This window comes from Neolamprologus brichardi, chromosome 14 (assembly GCF_056152115.1).
Source record: "Neolamprologus brichardi isolate AB-2024 chromosome 14, ASM5615211v1, whole genome shotgun sequence".
Taxonomy (NCBI): Eukaryota; Metazoa; Chordata; class Actinopteri; order Cichliformes; family Cichlidae; genus Neolamprologus; species Neolamprologus brichardi.
In genome coordinates this window covers 17,665,128-17,684,495 of record NC_142117.1, presented here as the reverse complement: position 1 = coordinate 17,684,495, position 19,368 = coordinate 17,665,128, and the positions used below count along the sequence as shown (strand labels likewise).

Genomic DNA, 19,368 nt, shown 5'->3' with positions numbered 1-19,368 from the left:
TTAATTAAAAAAATAAAATTGTAATGTTAATGCTGAAGATAAATCACAATTATTTATGTCGAAAAGGTGTTATTTTTCAGTTGAAGTCCTAGATTGATGCCAAGAAAATCTACCAGCAGTCACAGAGTGGCAGCCGACCTTAATAAATATATAAATATATATAAATATCTGATCAGCAACAAAAATATGGTGCCAGGTCTGTATCATGACAACCCCAATAAAAACAGTATACATTTGCCTACTGCTCCTTTTATAAGAGCTCAGTGTGAAATAAACTCTGTAATGGAGGAGTCATGAGACAAACTGTCCTTGTGTCACATACAGTATGTCTCCTTGTACAGTGACACAGTGTAAGCTGTCAACACTTGCACACCAGTATCACAAAGCTGCTTTCAGAGCACCTTTTGTGCTCAGGTTATTATTTATACATTGTGATTTAATCAAATGTAATTTATATGGGTTGGGGGGAAAAAAATCGATACTGTGTAGTATCGTGATATTTTGTTTGCTAAAAATGTATCGATACAGGGACAGCAGAAATTGATATTTTGTTACAAAAAAAGTTTTTGTGGACTGGAACATTTTTTATTTAATGTAAAATTATATTTTGTTTTAATTTACTTTCAAATTCTTCAGTTGCTGAAGGGGCTGCATAGTTTTCATAAATTGCATAGTTCAGAATAGCTATAATTGTACCAGATGGTTGCATTCAGTTAAGTTGGACTAGACTGTAATACAAACCGTTCAGTTTGTCAACAATAAAACTGACTGAAATGAGAGAAAGACTGAGTGTGAGACTTTGATATTAGCTAAAATGAATATTGATAAAGTTTACCTTTACGTACAGAATCTGAATATCGCAAAATATTTTTAAAAATTGCAATAATATTGTATTGTGCGTTAAGTATTGTGATAATATCGTATCGTGGGATGTATGGTGATTCGCACCTCTAGTAATTTAACTGTGCTAGCTGCAAATTAACTAAGTCGATTATACGCTATATACACACATACTAATCAATATGTTTCCATATGTGATCATCTCAGTATATTTTAATGGCCATAAATATACAAAAAATGGATTCAGATTCACATATTGATCTCCAAAAGTTGATTCTGTTCATCTGGACGTAGCGTTTTCTGGGAGAAACGTTTCGTCACTCATCCAAGTGACTTCTTCAGTCTCAGCTGACTGCAGGTTTCCCCAATCTTATAAACAGTACATTTGCATAATGACTGAAACCAGCCCACTGAAGGAACAATGGGCTGTGAGGTCAGTTCCTTAATCATAATTATGCAAATTCTCATGACCATTGATCAACAACCACTGACCAAAACCCACTGATCAATGGCCATGAGTACCATTCACAGAGAGTTGGGGAATGGCTGCAATCACAACATTGTAAGATGGCGAAAGATGTACCCTTAGGCCCCATCCTCGATTCAGAGATGGTCTTTCCCTTTTCACGTAAATGAACTCAAATCAACTTTTGAGATTTATTTTCCTGGATGATTGAGAATGCATCAAGACATTCACATATTGACCTGCTAAATTACTACAGATGATAAGTGGAAGTGGAACTGGAACTGTCAACAACAACAATAGCAGTGACAGCAAAGATGTTAATTTCGTCAAGTTGTTAATTTTCATTTATTTGTCAAATTTTAATTAAGATTTGACAAAACAAGTATTTGAGATCACAATGTAATGTAATCCCTAAAAATTTAATAAATAAGAGATGTACCAAAATAACTAACACACAAGTTAACTAATTTTGATCATTTGTGACATTAAAATAAATACTGTACAAAAACAGAGTGCACACTGTGAGACAGACTGAACTACACATGCTCACAGACTACATCTTAAATTGACCGAGCTACAAAAAGAAAGAAACATTTAATTATTGTGAAAGTAACACAGTCAAAATTCATCATCTTGTCCAAATCTGCTTTGATCACCAAACCTGCAGCCCATCTCCTCTGCTCCTCTGTCTGCAGCTTCACCTCCTCAGGCCTGGAACATTTTTGGCTGCTGTGCTCTGGATTTCACTCCATTTGCTCAGATTATTTCTGGTGTTAATGACAACTTCTCTTAAGTACACATTTACATTACAGATTGATTTTAAAAAAAAGAAAAAAAAGAAGAAAAAAAGCTAATCCAGCTTCCCAATGGTGGAATGTCACAACTTTAATAGTCTTTTTTGTTTTTTTTTATGCTTTGGATATATTGCATATTGTGTCACCAAATGTATTCAACAGATATCAGATTTATTTACTTCCTAGACATTGGTCAGGCTCTGCAAGAAACAATTAAATGATACATTTAATTAGACATGGCAGCTTGACACAGTATGCTGCAATTAAACATGCCAGCACTGCAGGATGCTGCTTAATTTCCTTCTGCTACCACAGATCAATACAGGCAGAAAAAAAAAACAAAACAAAAAACCCTTTTTCTGTAAACTCCAACCTAACATGCTCCGCTCACCTTGTCTCCATCTTCACTGGACATAACACCTCAGTCACTTGTCACATTCCTGAGCAGATCCAGTTAAGTCTCTGGCATTTCACACAAGCCGAGTAAGCATTTTAAAATGCAGCTATATTACCAGCCTGCCAATAGCATGAGTGGGAAAAATAATTCAAGGCCACATTACTACTTTTATCATAAAAAAACAAATTCCATACACAAGATTCAGTTTAAGAAATTTTGCATATATGAGAAATGTACACACAGCCAGCATTTCTTCCTGAAACATGAAGTACACCCATCTCAACCCTGTAGATCAGTAAACTATCGGTCAAATGTTCAAACACGTTTTCAACCATAGGAAGGTCTGGATAGGAGACCATGTAAAAAAAAAAAAAAAAAAATCCTAAAAAACAAACAAACAATGCACTTCAATTACATGCTGATTGATTTAAAATCCTCTGTACAGAAGTAGATATACACTATGTGTCACTGTCCAATAGCTCTAACTTTAGACATTTACTAGATTTTACTTGTTTGAAGGAGGCCACACATTTTAGAATTTGTTGAAAAGTCACTGTTTGGATCACAGGGGTGAGGACCACACACTGGGAAGAAGTTCAGGGATTTTCTAATCAAAGAAGATAAAGTAAGTATGTTAGCAGAGTTGCGGTACTTTGTTTCAGTTCCTTAACAATAATAAATATGCGTCTGCCATAAAAAGAAAAAAAAAAAAAAAAAGACTGTAAATGCAGAGAAAAAAAAACATATCTGCAAAATGTTCATGTCCAAGGCAACAGTCCAGAACAGAAACTGCACATATATTTAATCCGACAAGTGCGTAGGAGAGGGACAAACTGGTCCAATGCTGCAAACAGACTAATGTTAAATGTCTAGTCTGTCAAATCACTGGTCCAAAAACTAAAACCATATAAAAATAAGCTGCTGTTCATCATTTCCAAAGAAAAGGAACAACTGTTATAATCTAATACTGTTCAGTCTTCAAATATCTTCCCCTTTTATCTGCTAGCACAAAAATTCAATGTTGCAGTGCAGCAATCACTCCAAGTAACTGCTAGCTCTAGCTCCTTTCCAGTATTTCACAAGCCAGGGCAAATGTAGACCACAAGATTACCAAAGCTTTGCTTCTATTTTTGAAGCCTTTGTCCCACTGAATTGTAAAGACTGGCTAGATGGAAATACTTTCAATTATTACTGAGAGGCCAGATCGGCTTGCACTGTGTGACGCTGGCAGTCTTCCTACAAAGGACCTTGAACAGACAGGAGGCAGCGTCACTAAGGTAGCCAGTCAACCCGAACGACTCATTAGAGTGAACAAAGATGAAAAAGGGAGAGAAACTATACAACCCACTTGTGGATTATAAATGAGTCTATAGTTGTTGCTTGCTTGTCAAGCTCCTGTGATTCGCTGAGGTCCAGTTACACATACCTAACACCAGCTCCAAGTTGCAGTTTGCTTACAGAGATCAGTGAAGGTGCAGTTTTTTATGAAATCACCACAGTGTAAGCTAAGAAACATTCTCTATGGAAATCAGTAATTTTCCCCCCAATATCAGCACTGACAATTTTAAATATTAAATGAATCCAAATGAATTAAAACAGACTGAAGGGTCCATTTTTGCACTGGAGTCAAGATAAGTGCTACCCAGCACCACAGGCTCAAAACAAAGGATGAGCACCTTGGGGGATTGGGGGTGCTGACTTGGCACCATTTATTCATTTGTGCTTGTAACAGGAAACAGAGCTACACTGTGTCCAGGTCCCTCCAAACAGGAGGAAAAAAGAAAAAAAAAAAAAAAAAAAAAAAAAAAAAAAAGGAGGTCCAGTGTATTCCATTTATGAAATGCGGGTAAATATACCCTTTTTGCCTTCCTGTGTTATTTCTGTGTGTTTACTTATACACCTAAACAGGTTTATGTAGGTAATTTGCTCACATCAGTGTGTGTGTGTGCGTGTGTGTGTGTGTGTGTGTGCGCGCGCGCGCGCGCGCGCTTGTGCCCTTTGTTTCTGCCAGTTTAGAGTATATTATATGGGCATAAATAAATGAATGTAAACAAAGACATGTGCTGTGTGTTTGAGTCTGTTGGAGCAACATAACCCAAGTGTCCTTCCAAAATAGCAGAAAGAAAGGTCACCTTATGCAATACTTTTGGCATCCAGCTAATAGTAATGGTGCTGCAATTTTATAAAAATGAGCCAAATGAGCCTGAAAATTAAATTATTAAAATAAAAAATTCCCCCATGTAGGCATTTATATTTACAAATGACTTGGACCCCAAAGTCTGCTGACCTGTCAGTGATAAATGGGACCCTTCTACAGAATGCTTGCAGTGTTTTCTGTACGTGACAGGCTTGAAGTTCTCACACACACACACACACACACACACACACACACACACACACACACACACACACACACACACACACACACACACACACACACACACACACACACACACACACACACACACACACACACACACACACACACACACACACACACACACACACACAACCTTTTTTAAAATTAAAAAAAAAAGGGTGCAGATTGTATGTGATGACATACAGGTAGAAACAATGGAGTATTATAACTTCAAGCTTGACCATAGAAAGCTCAAGGTTATTGAATGAGGGAGAAGCCAGCAAGGACATAATATGGTCACATGTATTTTTCTTAGTATGTAAATTAGGGTATTTGGAGATCATGGTGTGGATATAAAAGCACACCTCTTTGGAAGAATAAGAACAGTTTTATAGGATTTATGCATTTTTTCAGTAGTATATTCAACAGAAAATGTTAAAACTCCTACACATCCAGCTTGTTATTCAGGGCTGTGAGGAAAAAAAAGAAAGAAAAGAAAAAACCCACACCACATTACTGTAGCAATACAATAATAATAGCTTTTAAACTTAGCAATTAAACTTTAAGGAGAAATGCCAACTTTTTAATAAAGATGCTACTCTTAAAAATGTAGGTTTAAGGTCACTGGAAGATCTATAAAAAAGCCAAGTAAGTGAGTTTAATTACTAAGCAATAAATAACAGAAAACCTTGTTTGTGGAAAGGGAGTGAAATTCTCTAAGGACTGTGGGAAACTGACCTTGGTAAAATAAATTGCACACAGAACAAGATGATCGGATCTCATTCCTCCACAACTGTGCGCTGGCACACGTGAGTGCGTGAACAGCTTCAAATTCTCTTGTAACAAAGAATGAGAGCAGGGACAGCACTGACTCCATTTCCTACTGATGTCCTTCTTGTACACAGTGTTATGTAAATCTATACACTAATCCAGCCATCATAAGAGTTTCTATACAAACAAAAGCTCTGTTAGAAATGAAAAAAAGGAAAAAAAAAAAAAATCAGGTCAGTCAAATGTCATTCTTTCAATTAACAGACTGGCTGCTAGTGTTGTTACTATGCATCTCTAAAACAATTAGACAAATCTGAGAATATACTGTAAATAAACAGGTCGCAATTACTGTGATGGTGTCATTCTATGATCTGTATGGGTTTGAATGCAGGCTATCCCAAAAACTGCAAATTTTTTCTTTCACTTTAATTTCAGTGTAACCTGACTTTTTATAGTCAAAAGAACCTGTGTGAGCAGCAACTCTGTAATAAAATAAGGAAAAAACTGAACTGAATCTGACAACAAAGCCTTTAATTCATGTAGCGTGCTCCTGTCTCAGAGGTTTCCCTAAAGTGTATTAGGAATGTTATGAATGATAACTTTGACTATGTTACAATTAATAGAAAAAATATGGTTCCCAGTCACATCAGCAGAGTTTTGGTTAGGTCAGTCTCACGGTTGTTGGTATGCAGCAGCCCATCTTAACACTCTGAAACAGATAACGTCAGCTGAATTGTCAGTGCTTAGCTAGCAAACAAAGGTAGTGGATGACAGTCTCTGGGGGTTGCAGCAGTCAAACAGAATCAACCTACTGTGACATTACTGTAATATTTGTTGCTCCAGCTAGGCCAACATAACGACTATGAAGTCAGCCTCTGGGGGCTTCTGCCCAAGTTGTTTCCATTCTTGGCATACAGCAGCTGACTTGTCCCCCACACAATATAAGCAGAGTTGCTAAGTAGTGCAATAAACACTCAGCACCAGATTGACAGTGGACAGTGAAGGTAAAGTCAATTAAACCTTGGTTTGCGTGGTACTCGCCAGGTAGGTTGTCCCAATCAATTTCGGAAAGTATTCACACTTCTATGGATTTATCTTGTCCAACTTTTTATGCTGTTTCTTTACATAATCCCACACTGACAAAGTGATGGTGACTACAAATGATTTTTTAATCCCTTTTTGTTGGACACTTGAAATCTTTGCAGTGTAACAAACATGTACTACGTCCTGAACTATGTGCTATGGTACAGTGTGAGGTAGGGCTGGGCGATATATCGAGTTTTTAAAAAAATATCGATATATTTTCATACAAGATATAAAATGTGACAATATCCTTTATATCGATATAGTCTATGTTACGTTATAATTATACTTGTGGAGCCACAAGTTTGCCTCTCTTTCGTCCACTTTTGTCTCTGTGCAACGTTACTCGGCCTCGCCTCACCTTCACTGAATACAACTCCCCCTCCTCCCCAAGCTTCACCTGCAGGCAGCGACAAGATGGACACGGCAAATCTCCGTTAGCGAGTTGTGGGGCTGGACGGCGTCAACGTGTTAGCGAGCTAACCGCACTAACCACGCTAACGACATGCAGCCCACAGGGGCTGCACGGCCTAAAATCCTTTCATTTTCTCAAAAGTTGACAGCGCGCCTTATGTATGAATTCTGGTTGTGCTTACTGACCACGAACCGATTTTAGGTGGTACACGGCGCTCAGCAATCTGTCAAAAAATGTTTTAGTACAACTTTGGTAAGCTACGGAGCTGCAGCGCTTGATGGATTGTCGGAGCATTACGGCTACCGTAGTCTGGAGCCTCGCGGAGTGATACGTACTGTGCTTCAACATAATATTACCGTATTGTGTGTGTATAAGGGCTATAAAGAGGATTTCAAACTCAAGTCTGTTAGTCACGCAGTAGAAGTTGGGAACAGAGCAGCTGGGAAATCTGTCTTTGTTATTATGCTCAGCGTGTGTTAGTTTACATTTTGACTGCACAATTATGAACTTTTTGTTATGCACAAAAACAACATTGTTTTCTTTTATTTATGGAGCATGATTATTTAATAAATGCTGATAATTTATTTTTGAGTAATTTCTTCATGTAAATCTATGCTGTATGTAAATAAAAATGCCTGTGTGACATCTGGGACACAGTGTGACTAAGAACTCTCTTTTTGTTCTTAACTTATGGCTTTAAAAAAATATCGAGATATATATCTTATATCACCACCCAGCTAAAAAATATCGAGATATGAATTTTGGGTCATATCGCCCAGCCCTAGTGTGAGGCATTACTCTTTTACAGAAAGGAACTCATGGATAGCAATATGTACTGTACAGAAATGGTAAGGTTTCTGCATTGTTTAATAAGGGGCCTCTCACCTTGGTGGTGTCATCATGGGAGCGTTGATAGCGTTTCCATCTGCAACCATAGATCCCAGTGATGCATGACAAACAAAGCTGGCGCTCATAGACTTGGAGGGGTTGGTGTTTCACCATGCTCCTTCAGTCAGTCCGGCTTCCAGAGCTCTAACATCCCACTGGCTGCGAAGGATCCTGTGAGAAATTACAAACAGCGTTAATATTGAAGCAAACAACGTAGCAACAAATTGTTGAAACCACAAAGGCTGTGTTTGACAATCCATGGAACAAATGGAGTAACATGTCTGGCACTTTAATAGAAAACACATGCTGCCTTGAAAAGCTCGTCCTGATAAAAAGCACAGCTTCAAATTAAGACCTTGTGCATGTTTCCAATGACAACTGGGACTGCTGGCAGCTTTTCATCAATATGATCAAAGAAAAAACATGGCAAAGAACATTGGTAAGGTAATTATCTATTGAACATCACATTCAAGTACATGACCAAGAACATGAATATATCACCCACTTATAAAAGGTCTGGTACAAGGCAGCGTGCAGGCACCACTTCTCTCATTAATCAGGCCAATATGAGGAAATGCAAAAGCAATACCAACAAGTGTACGTGTAATAATACAACTGTGACATTTTAGAAAAAACCTTTCAACCTCTGGGAAACTTTAAAAAGGTCAAAATGTCAACTAAACCTCCAGGTAAAGCAACATGATTGTCCTCACTACCACTTTATTTTTTTATAATGTGCTATAAAAACAGGGGGTCTCTGCATCATTTGGCACCTTATCTGAAAGTCTTACACTGCCAGCACTCACTATTAATAAGGCTACAAACCATGGTGGAGTAGCAAGGCACATTATACTTCAGAAGAAAAAAAAAGTCTTGATTCATCCTTGTCTGATGTCGTTTTAGTAAACATGGTAGGCAAGACTAGTCTGTGTTATGTGTGAATAACTAGAGTTATGAGTAATCCTCACCAATGAGCCTGCTGCTGATTCAGCACCAAGACTTTGTAATCAGCTATAATAACAATAATGATATTACAGCGGTGCGGACTGTTATCACAAGTTTACCTCACTCTCCAGGGACACGATGGAGCCTGTTGTGCTGCAGCTGCAAAACACACATCAACCAAATCTGGGGTTGAAAGTGCAACTTTGTGTTTTCAAAGCAGCAAATGATGCATACATAATGGCAGGGTGAACAAGCCGTGTCGATGAGAGGCAAACAAACATGAATAAGAGGCTACAGCGAGATGCAGACTTGCTTCTAGCCAGTTATATTCCTTTTTCCTTGCAGCGGTTGCTAGTGTGTAGCGTACTTGCATCTGATGTTTCAGAGTAATTCTGCACTCTTCCTGCTGTAATCAGGCTGTCTCAGTCTCTGGACAGCTGCTCATTAGCATCTACAGCATGGGCCACGTTTCCTGTTATTAGTGAAACTGCTCTGAAAAGGGTGGGCTAGACCCAGGCAATAATGAATCTAGCTCACCCCAGCAGGACCGCAAAGACGGTCAGTCAGTGTGTTATAAATGATTTGTGGGTTAAAATGAAAAGTGTTAAATGTAACTTCTCCAATGCAGCAGCTTTGTTTACAAGCCTTTTGTATAAGTATTATATATTAACAAGCCAAACATTTTTTCATAAGAAAAAAAATCTGTACTCTTACAGGACAGTTAGTCATGCTAAAGGTTATCTACTGTCTGAAGATCTGTACTTGTCAAATTCATTGCTTGTACTGTGTTGAAGAAATGAATATCAATTCACTGATACTTGCACAGTTAATATAATTACTCAGTGACTGATATAAAATTATTGCTCTAAAATAAAACCAGGCATAGAGATCACATGATTACAAAGACTCACTTCTTGTGTCCCAACACAATGCACAGGTGTGTTCATTAATCACCTTATACTGCACCAGTATATTGGCCAACATCAAACTACTTTGTAGCCAGCCTGACTGCTGCAAAGCAGCCTAAGGGATTTAGGCCTTGGTCAGACTGAGCACTATTTCATGCTGCCATGGCCATTATAAGTGACAGTTCTTCTCAAACCATGTCCTCCAAGTTGAAAGAGATCAGAGCCTTGTAAGGACATGATTAGGAGTATAATTACGGAAAAATATCTACAAATCTGCCAAAACACTAATGGCATAAAAATCCTCATTTTGAGCCAGCAAAGAGTCTGACATGTTTGATCATGACATTAAAAAAAAAGAAAAAAAGAAAGTGAATTGCCACCTGCCTGCACATTAAAGCCAATGTGTCGTCATCAGGGGTGCAGCAGTAACAGAGAGCCAGACAGAATACTTGCTATTCTGGCCAGACTCTGGAGGGGTGTACATACAGATAATGTGGCCTTAACGTAAGACGTTTGGCTTCTTCGTGGACCCTCACACAATCTTCACTTGACCACTTGCTACTCTGCGTCGTTCTGTGTGTGCGCACAAATGCACAAACACATTGAAATGAAACTAAAAAATGTCTCAGGTTCTTTTACTGGCACGACACATCAAGTCTGTTTATAAACAAACAAAAGGGTCCTAATTGATAAACAGTTTTGAAACATGCAGCCCTATTTTTTTTCCTTAACAAAAAAAAAAAAAGACATTAATCAGTAGAGAGTCATGTGGGAAAAAAAGTCTGACATTAAACAGTCTTTAACCTACAAGCTTATGAGTACAATCTCATAAGCAGAAATAGCGTAGGTCATATGAGTGAATCTCATGTGTCCCACCTCCTGCATGTTTTTGTTAAACCACAGTATTTCTAGTAGTGAGAGAGAATGCAAATTGGATTATGTCCCATTGTGTGATACACATGAGAAAGGAACCTCTCACATGCCTCAACTCACTGCCCAAACACTTTCTAAAGTTGATGTGGAAAAATTGCAGTAGTAAGCAGCTTTAGCTGAAATCAGGCACAGTGTAGATTGGTCAAAATGACAAAAAAGGCATCAAAATCAAAATTCAGCTCAGCTCTTCAGTGAGGAAAACACACGCACACACTTTTGACATCTTCAAAATGTCAGCTGGGGATTGTAACAAAAACCCACAGCGGTTTGGAGTTTCAGTTCAGTTAGTGGAATTACACAGTTCAAGCACCAAAGACTCAAAACAAACAAATGATTTTAATTAATATTTTTTTAAACGAACAGAAGTCAAACATTTCGGGATTCTGAAAAGAGTTGCTTTTCACATTACTGCTGCCGACACTGGAACAAAAAACAAATATGGATTTATGTTTGGGCTTGTCGACCAAGCCTTTAAGACAGGAAAACAAATGTGAAGCTGACACAGCAAAGTTTGGTGTGATCACAAAGGCAAACTAACAAACACTTTCAGCACTGTCATGCCATCTCTTTGTTGACATAATGTTCCAACCGGTTGCCACAGAAACACCTCCATGTTGTTACAGGAAAGGCTGATGTCATAACTTGTTTACCCCCTAAAAGCTTCCATTCATGAAAGTGTTACATCCACTTGTACTCTCAAAGTCAAAAGAATATTACACGCCATAACTACTTTAGTTGAGATAAACATCAAACGGGCCTTTATAATTCCACCTATTTGATGAGCAGCACCGAGAGCACAGATTTGTCACCTTAAAATGGAAGGCTTAAGCATTTTTCACTTCGGGGTTAAATACCCCCATCGCTCATCTCCTCAAGCCTGAATAAAAGAAAGAAATGCTCTTCCAATAATCCCTTTATCAGCATAATGTCTTAGCAAAAACTCATCAGCCAAATACAGCCCAGTGGACACAATTCTTAAATAAGACGCAATGAATTAGTGAAGCCTAGTTAATTACAACACGAGTCGTGATGTTCACCACAGACTGAATACATGTTCAGCCAAGACTGGAGCTACACTATCATATTTTGCCAACATGGATGTGACACCTCTGACCACAGTAGGTGTGGAAATGTAACCACCATAAGCAGTGTGGGCTGCTCTGTCACAGTGACTCACTGAGTCACAGACACAACAACCGAGCCACAAAAACTGAAACTTTGATTAAAATCTTTCAAAAATTGCACAGTAAGAAAAACTGAGCTTTCTGCATATTTAGCAACACATCAGAAGAATAGAGCAACTTTTCAGATCCTGTCACCTAAATGGCCTCATTCTGGACTCAAACAGATTAGGCAGCAAAGTCAACAAGTGCTCAAAGCTTTCGTCACACGAGAAGCAGACTTCCTGCCATTACGGTCTGTCACAAGGTGTCTGAACTTGTGTGGAGAGGAGGAGAACATGAGAGGGGTTCATGGAAAAACCCCTAAACAGCTTTTACCATCTTCTTTTCTGCTGCCTCATTTCCTCCAATCAGAAGTACACCCAGAGAAAACAGTCAGCAGGGGAGGAAATGCTTCAGCAGTTTCCCAGCAGAAAACATCGTCTTCCTTTGGTCAGGGAACTGAAAGAGACCAAGCAGCAGAGAACTGCACGACCAAACGCAAACCTGCTAATTGTGAATAATATATTCTTAAAAAGATACTTCACAAAAACAAAAACAAAAAAAAAAAAAAGGGGGGGGGGGGGTTGCCTCTACACATCTGCTGCAAAGTAATCAAGACCAGAAAACAAAACAAGATAACTAGTGAGGATGGACCTGCTGAGAATGCAGAGAAAAATGCTCACTCAAACTTTTCAGTAGATGACCCAAGGGTTACATACATAATGAAACAAGAGGAGGTCCAGGAAGTTCTGACAATGCAAAAACTGCAGCTGCATGTCATGTTCCAATACTCTGACATGCTTATTGAGATGTGCAATAGATACCTAGTAACTGAGCTCCATGGAGACTTTGCTAATGGGTGATAAAGCCTATTATAACGAGCAAAGGGAGAGCACTGACATCAAAGCTGTTAAAGCTAGTTCATTCTAGAGGTCTTTTATTTAGGCCACGGAAGATCAATTGCGCTTCACACAACATTTCTGACACCCTCCTTTTCTTGTGTTTAATATAAACAAATCATTATTGCTGCTTACTGTTAAAAAAAACCCATGACTTCCTGTGCACTTTAATGACAGACCTGCATCACAAGATTCCAGTGTTTACCACATCTGATTCACAGGTTAACAGTGCAATGTTGTTCACATTTATATATTTATTAATAATAAAAATAATGATTAAAGTAGAAACAATATAATAAAGCCAAATAGTTTCCTGCATTACACTGCATTGAAACCTCTGCAAGTCTTAAATTGCCTAATGTAAAGATCAGCCAGGTTATGTGACATCTGAAAAGACGCGCACGTGCACGCACGGCAAATTCCTATTACCGTGAGAAAGAGGCTGGTGAGTTTCCTGGGAAACCAAAAATCTGGAGACATGTTAGAACAGGCCAGTTGACTGACTGTTTAATTTCTGTGTTTATGCCCATGAGTATGTAAACCAACTGCAAGGGGAAAATAACTCCAACCAACAGATTCTGGTACATTGTGATTAATGTATAAAGATATTAATTAAGACTGCACAACATGCATTAGTAAGACAATAACAGCACTTGGCTAAGAACAACAGTTACACTTTAGTAATGATTTACAAGTACTTTTCATCCTTAGCACTCCTTAAGATAAAAACACGTGTGTAGTGTGACAGAAGGTTCACCAATAGCTGGTGAATGTATTTACTTGGTATCATTTAGTAATTGTGGGCAAACATACTAAATCATAAAAAAAAAAAAAAGGAAGCAGATCTCATTTCAGCTGGGACACGAAAGGTCATTTGACATGGTGACCTCAAGCCTATTCCTTCATGTATTCATGAGAATTAATGCAGTTTCACCTATAAGCAAAGGCCTATGGCTGTTGCATATTCAGTAACATGCTTCAGTGTTCACGCTCTCCTAGTGCTCTCAAGCTTATGATATAAAGATGAAGAAACAAAAAACAAAAGCAAAGCTGCATATTCAACACATGAGCAGAGAGTCGCTGACGCCAGAACATTCTGGCCTGAGAAAAGAAGAAAACAGTACAAACAAAGCTCAAATAAAGGGTCTTTGAGGTTTTTCCTGCTCATGACCAACATTTTGAACAAGTCATAATTTGCCATTAATGTACCCCAATTTTGAAAAAGACAGAATTATTAAATTAGGTGAATAGAATTAGGAGGACTTTGGAAAATGCATTATAATCGTATAGCAGTTAAACAGGACATGTTAAACAGCACGACAGTCTGAGAGTTTGTTGTCAAGGTGAAAGCAAAAATTAATGCGCTGACCAGAGATACTGTCAGTAACATTTGGTGATTAGTAGAGGTGGGAATCACCATACATCCTACGATACGATATTATCACAATACTTAACGCACGATACGATATTATTGCAATTTTTAAAAATATTTTGCGATATTCAGATTCTGTACATAAAGGTAAACTTTATCAATATTCATTTTATCTAATATCAAAGTCTCGCACTCAGTCTCTCATTTCAGTCAGTTTTATTGTTGACAAACTGAACGGTTTGTATTACAGTCTAGTCCAACTTAACTGAATGCAACCATCTGGTACAATTATAGCTATTCTGAACTATGCAATTTATGAAAACTATGCAGCCCCTTCAGCAACTGAAGAATTTGAAAGTAAATTAAAACAAAATATAATTTTACATTAAATAAAAAGTTTTAAACTTAATTAAAATAAAACATGTCTTAAATTAAAATAAGTAAACTGTCATGTTTATTGCTGCTAAAAAAAAGTTAAACACATTTGGACAGTGAAGGAATGTCAGGATTCTTGCTCAGAAAAAGGAGCTGATCAACATGCTCTGAAGTCCATTCCACAAAAACTTTTTTGTAACAAAATATCGATTTCTGCTGTCCCTGTATCGATACATTATTAGCAAACAAAATATCACGATACTACACAGTATCGATTTTTTCCCCCACCCCTAATGATTAGTAATAATGATATGCAATGTGAAGTTGCAGGCGCTTAGGTACACTTATTGCCCTTTACACGCATATGAACTTAAGTCTCTTTTCTTAATCCATAGGGTTTAATATGGTGTGGGCCTACACTTTGCAACTATAACATCTGCAACTCTTCTTATGACTTGCTGTTGTTCCCAGTTCCTTCCATTTTGTTATGCCACCAACAGTTGACTGAGTAGAGGGAAAATTTCACAACTGGACTTGTGGTGGCCTCCTATCACAGCATCATGCTGGAATTCACTGAGCTCCTGTGAGCGACATATTCCTTCGTGATTGGAATGAATGGCCAATGATTATTTTTCACTGTTGTCCAACTGAGTTTAACAGATGAAGACAACACAGCATTTTTCTGTAATAAAGCCTGAGATTTAAAAGACCAGCTCCAGAGCTGAGCTAATTCGGAGTATTACTTTGGCTGAAAGTCAGATAGAGGACGTATTGAAAGAAGGGATGCATTTCAATCATTTCAGCAGCAAATAGAAGAATTAGTAGAGCCAGTGGGGGGTGGGGTGCAAAAACATTCAGACAATGCAGTGCTCTTCAAACTGACAGCTCATCAATCTGCAAAAATATAGGTCAGCAATAATCAGATGAAAAATAATTGATTTAATCACAGTCCATCAGTGTCTCTTAATTAGAACACTGAAAGCGGAAAGAGGAAGCGACATTATTGTCATTACATTATTTGAGCAAAACAAGGGAGCACAAGCACAGAGAAAAATCTCCCCACTTAATTCAGGGCGGGCAAAACAAGGTGTTAAGTGGGTCAAGTGATGCATCAGTAAACGGGTCAAGTAACGTTCCATTTTTTTTTAAAACGTAAGAATAAGGAGTGGGCTTTAGCTGCAGTATGAAGCGTCCTACATGGCCTAAAGGTGACCTAATAGTAGAATATATATGGAAAGCACGCCACCTAAACACCCGTTTTTATCCACACTTTGAAAGAACCAAATATCGAAAAGAAACATCTCAGTCAACCTTGTAGGATTTGAACTCCTTCCTGTTGTGATGTGACAGTACCGTCCTCTCATCTGCCTTGCAACTGGTTAGGCAGCTGATTGTTTGTGGGTTTGGATAATTACCACGTTAAAATAAAGATCACACGACTCCTGTCTCCTTAATGTATACATGCACTGTGCTTTCGCATCAACCTTAGGACAGTATGTGATTTCAGATGTCTTGAGGATGAGGAGGAACATCCAGAATAGGAGGTCAATACCACAGAACAGTGTCAAGCTCTGAAGAGCTATGAGGATGGAGTTTTATGACTGTGTCCAGGATACGCACACAAAAATTCACAAGAACTCCAAACTTCAAAGTTAAATATTGTGGTTTCATGTGGCAAATGTAAAAGTGCTGAAATGCTTTTAACAACTATCAAGTAGATGTACCATCTACCACATTCCCCATCTCAGTTTAACATATTAGCATGCTAAAATCTACCAATAAGTAAAAAACAAAGCATGGCTCAGTGTAATGGTAACATAATGATGGTATGCTAAATGAGTCAGAGAATAGCTAAAGTGACTATATTCCATCTTGAGGAGAACGAGAACATGTAAGCTAGACTAAAGTGGCTTTACACTTGAAGAAAAGTGTCAGCATTATGGTGGCTCAAAAAGAGAACAAGAAAAGAACAAGTAGGTAAAAACATCTCTACAAAAACACAGATTGTGTGTTTTAAAAAAGGAAAGAAAGCAGCAACAAAACTGCAGAACTATAAAGGATGCTTTGGGAAAGGCAAAGGAAAAGAACAAGAGTGTGTTGTTTCTTTTGTCAAAGTTTGCTTGCAGTGTATGACATCTGGATCCCATCTTATATGAAGCAGAGTGACTTATAAGCAGCTTTACAGTCTCACTTTCATCTGGATTTAATCAAAGCTTCGATAATGAATGAAAGCCAGGCTTTAAGGTTCTGTGCCCAGCATGTAGAAGCTTCCATTAAATAGAATGTTTCAGCTTTCAAAGATAACATTAATTCATTAAAATGACCCGTGAGCCTAGTAATGAAAAAGGAAAATATATAAAGTTATTCTTGAATAACTCTCCTCTAATGCCTAGTGATAAGGTAATAGTCCATTTACTGCATCTGCAAAATGTACTGTGAGAAAGGAGCCAAAGGCAACAGACATCCAGTTGTGACGAGCACTTTTCAGCCTGGGAATATTTCTTTTAGGCTTTCTTTTTTTCTTAACAATTTATAATATTATTCAGCTTGCAGTATCACCACTTTAAAGGTTTCAGAACTGATACCGTGACCTGGAACATAAACAGCTGACAAGGATGTCCATGCCATGCAGAGATAATACTCTTGTTTGGTGGTACAGACCTTAGTTAGTGATATAGACCTTAGTTAGCTTAGTTCACTCAGACCTCTTCAGTCACTGTGTTTTTCCACAGGGAAGCAGGAAAAGAAAAAAAAAAGTAGTTGGACTACAATGTGGTATCAAGGTGCCATCTGTAAGTCTGCACGGGGCCCTTCTCCACCATCTGTGTGTTGACATCACACCCGTCTCTGTCCTCCACTGTGACTGCCATCTGAAGCTGAGAGGCAGGAACAAGCAAGCCAATGCCGCCATGGTGGTGAACATTTAGCTGCTTTAATTTGGGATGATTAAACATAGGTGACATAACTACTTTGCAACAAGAAATAAATGGAAAACACTACTGAACTGAGTTTTCATCCAATAAGATTAGATGATAATTTTAGATTAGATGATAACCTGAGGCACTAAAGATATGAAAAGAAATGTACATTTTGTTTTTGCTTGCACATGACAAAACAGACTTCCGTCAAGAAACTACAATTGTCTTTTTCAAGGGGAACATTCAGCTCTGATAAAATAACGTGCCGTTTTGGGCTTTGAACAGAGCTCAATTTGTAAACTAGGAAAGACGGTGCACCAAAGCCCCCAGTCTTCCTCTGGGAGTGAAGGCCAGGATAAAATTCACTTGATGAGTAGTTCTCGTCTTAATTTCTTGTCTGTTGGGAATTGGAGGATGCAAACACAGTTAGTCCCATCAAGAAGTTGGAGAATTCACAGAAAGCCGTTATTGAGACCTACACAGATCCTTCCATACTTGTGTATGTTCAAAGCTTAACGGTGGTGAGAAGTCACAGAAATTTTCTCTGGAAATAAGATGACACGTAGGAAAGCAGAAGTTTTCTGAATTTTCTGTCGGGCCCTTTAGCAGCCTCTTATTTAACCAGAATTCATCAAAAGCTATAGTTAATGAAGTGGCTTCATGACATGTCCGTGTAACAACAGGATGTTGCTACTTGCATTCCAAATATCAAAGCTTGATTTGACTTTTCTGCAAATGCAAATCTGCTAAATAGGTAATGTGACTATGTCACCATCCAGAGCTGGTACAAACCATGTTTATGTCTAAATATAAGGGAAACAACTACAGATTCTTGTGATGCTTGTGCATTTCAAACTTGTTTTAAAAAATACATTTTTATTACCAGTCAACTACAGTTCCATAGCAAGCTACAACAGGCAAAAACCTCACAAACTTCCAACCCAGCACAAATTCCACCCTTGGGTTTACCAACATGTGCTCCATTACAGACAGCAAGTCTGTTCAACAATGGGGGGAAAACACCCAGAAATGTGAGGAAAAATTGGTTGCAATATGAAGTGCTATGGAAATTATAGTCTTCTGGATGTATCACATACAGCTTTGTACAAACAGTGTTTCATTTTCCCCCCTAAATATAAATCCTAATCCCACTTAGTTATCCATTACATTTGCATTAAACATTTGCTATAGCTTCAGTGAGTAAACAAATGAATGACAACATTTTTCCCTATGGGTACTATGAGTTCAGAGTATACACTTTGATATGTGGTTTCCTTCTAGCTTTACAGCACCAATGACATTTTCGTTTCTTCTCTCATATATGGAGCTTTCAGATAATACATCCTACATCTCAGCTACTGATGATATTTGGCATATTTTCTGACAGGGAAATATAACCAAACAGACAAAGTGTTTAGCTTTTCACTGCAACTTTACACAGAGCAGAGCTCCAACACATAAAACTTGAAAGCTTCTTTTAAAAGCTCTAAATATTTCTAACTCTCTCTCTCTGTGTGTGTGTGTGTGTGTGTGTGTGTGTGTGTGTGTGTGTGTGTGTGTGTGTGTGTGTGTGTGTGTGTGTGTGTGTGTGTACACAAGAAAAGGGTAAACAAGTGAATCACTGCAATGAACACTTCACTGTTCTTAGACCCAGTATGTCACGAGTTCTTCTGAACCGATTACCTTCAGTTGTAAAGTAGACTATTTTATCTTTCATTGTAAAAGTAAGGCACTGGATTAAAATTAGACCCTGTGTATAAAAACCAGGAAATAGTAGGAATATTTGCTGTCATATATATTTATATAATTTATGTTGGAAAAATGAGAAAGGAAAACCATCAT

The 19,368-nt window shown here is 38.1% G+C and overlaps 1 protein-coding gene across 4 annotated transcripts in view; it reads right to left on the bottom strand.

Annotated features, from left to right (window-relative positions):
- gdpd5b (glycerophosphodiester phosphodiesterase domain containing 5b) overlaps nt 1–19,368 on the bottom strand; it is a 42,291-nt gene that overhangs the window by 19,777 nt on the left and 3,146 nt on the right. For all 4 annotated transcript variants that reach the window (XR_015719980.1, XR_015719981.1, XM_087850918.1 and 1 more), the window contains exon 2: nt 8,011–8,184. Coding sequence is in view for 2 of the 4 variants with exons in the window: in XM_087850918.1 (XP_087707044.1) it covers nt 8,011–8,127 (117 nt within the window). In the remaining 2 variants the exon portion in view is untranslated. The remainder of the gene's footprint in view (nt 1–8,010; nt 8,185–19,368) is intronic.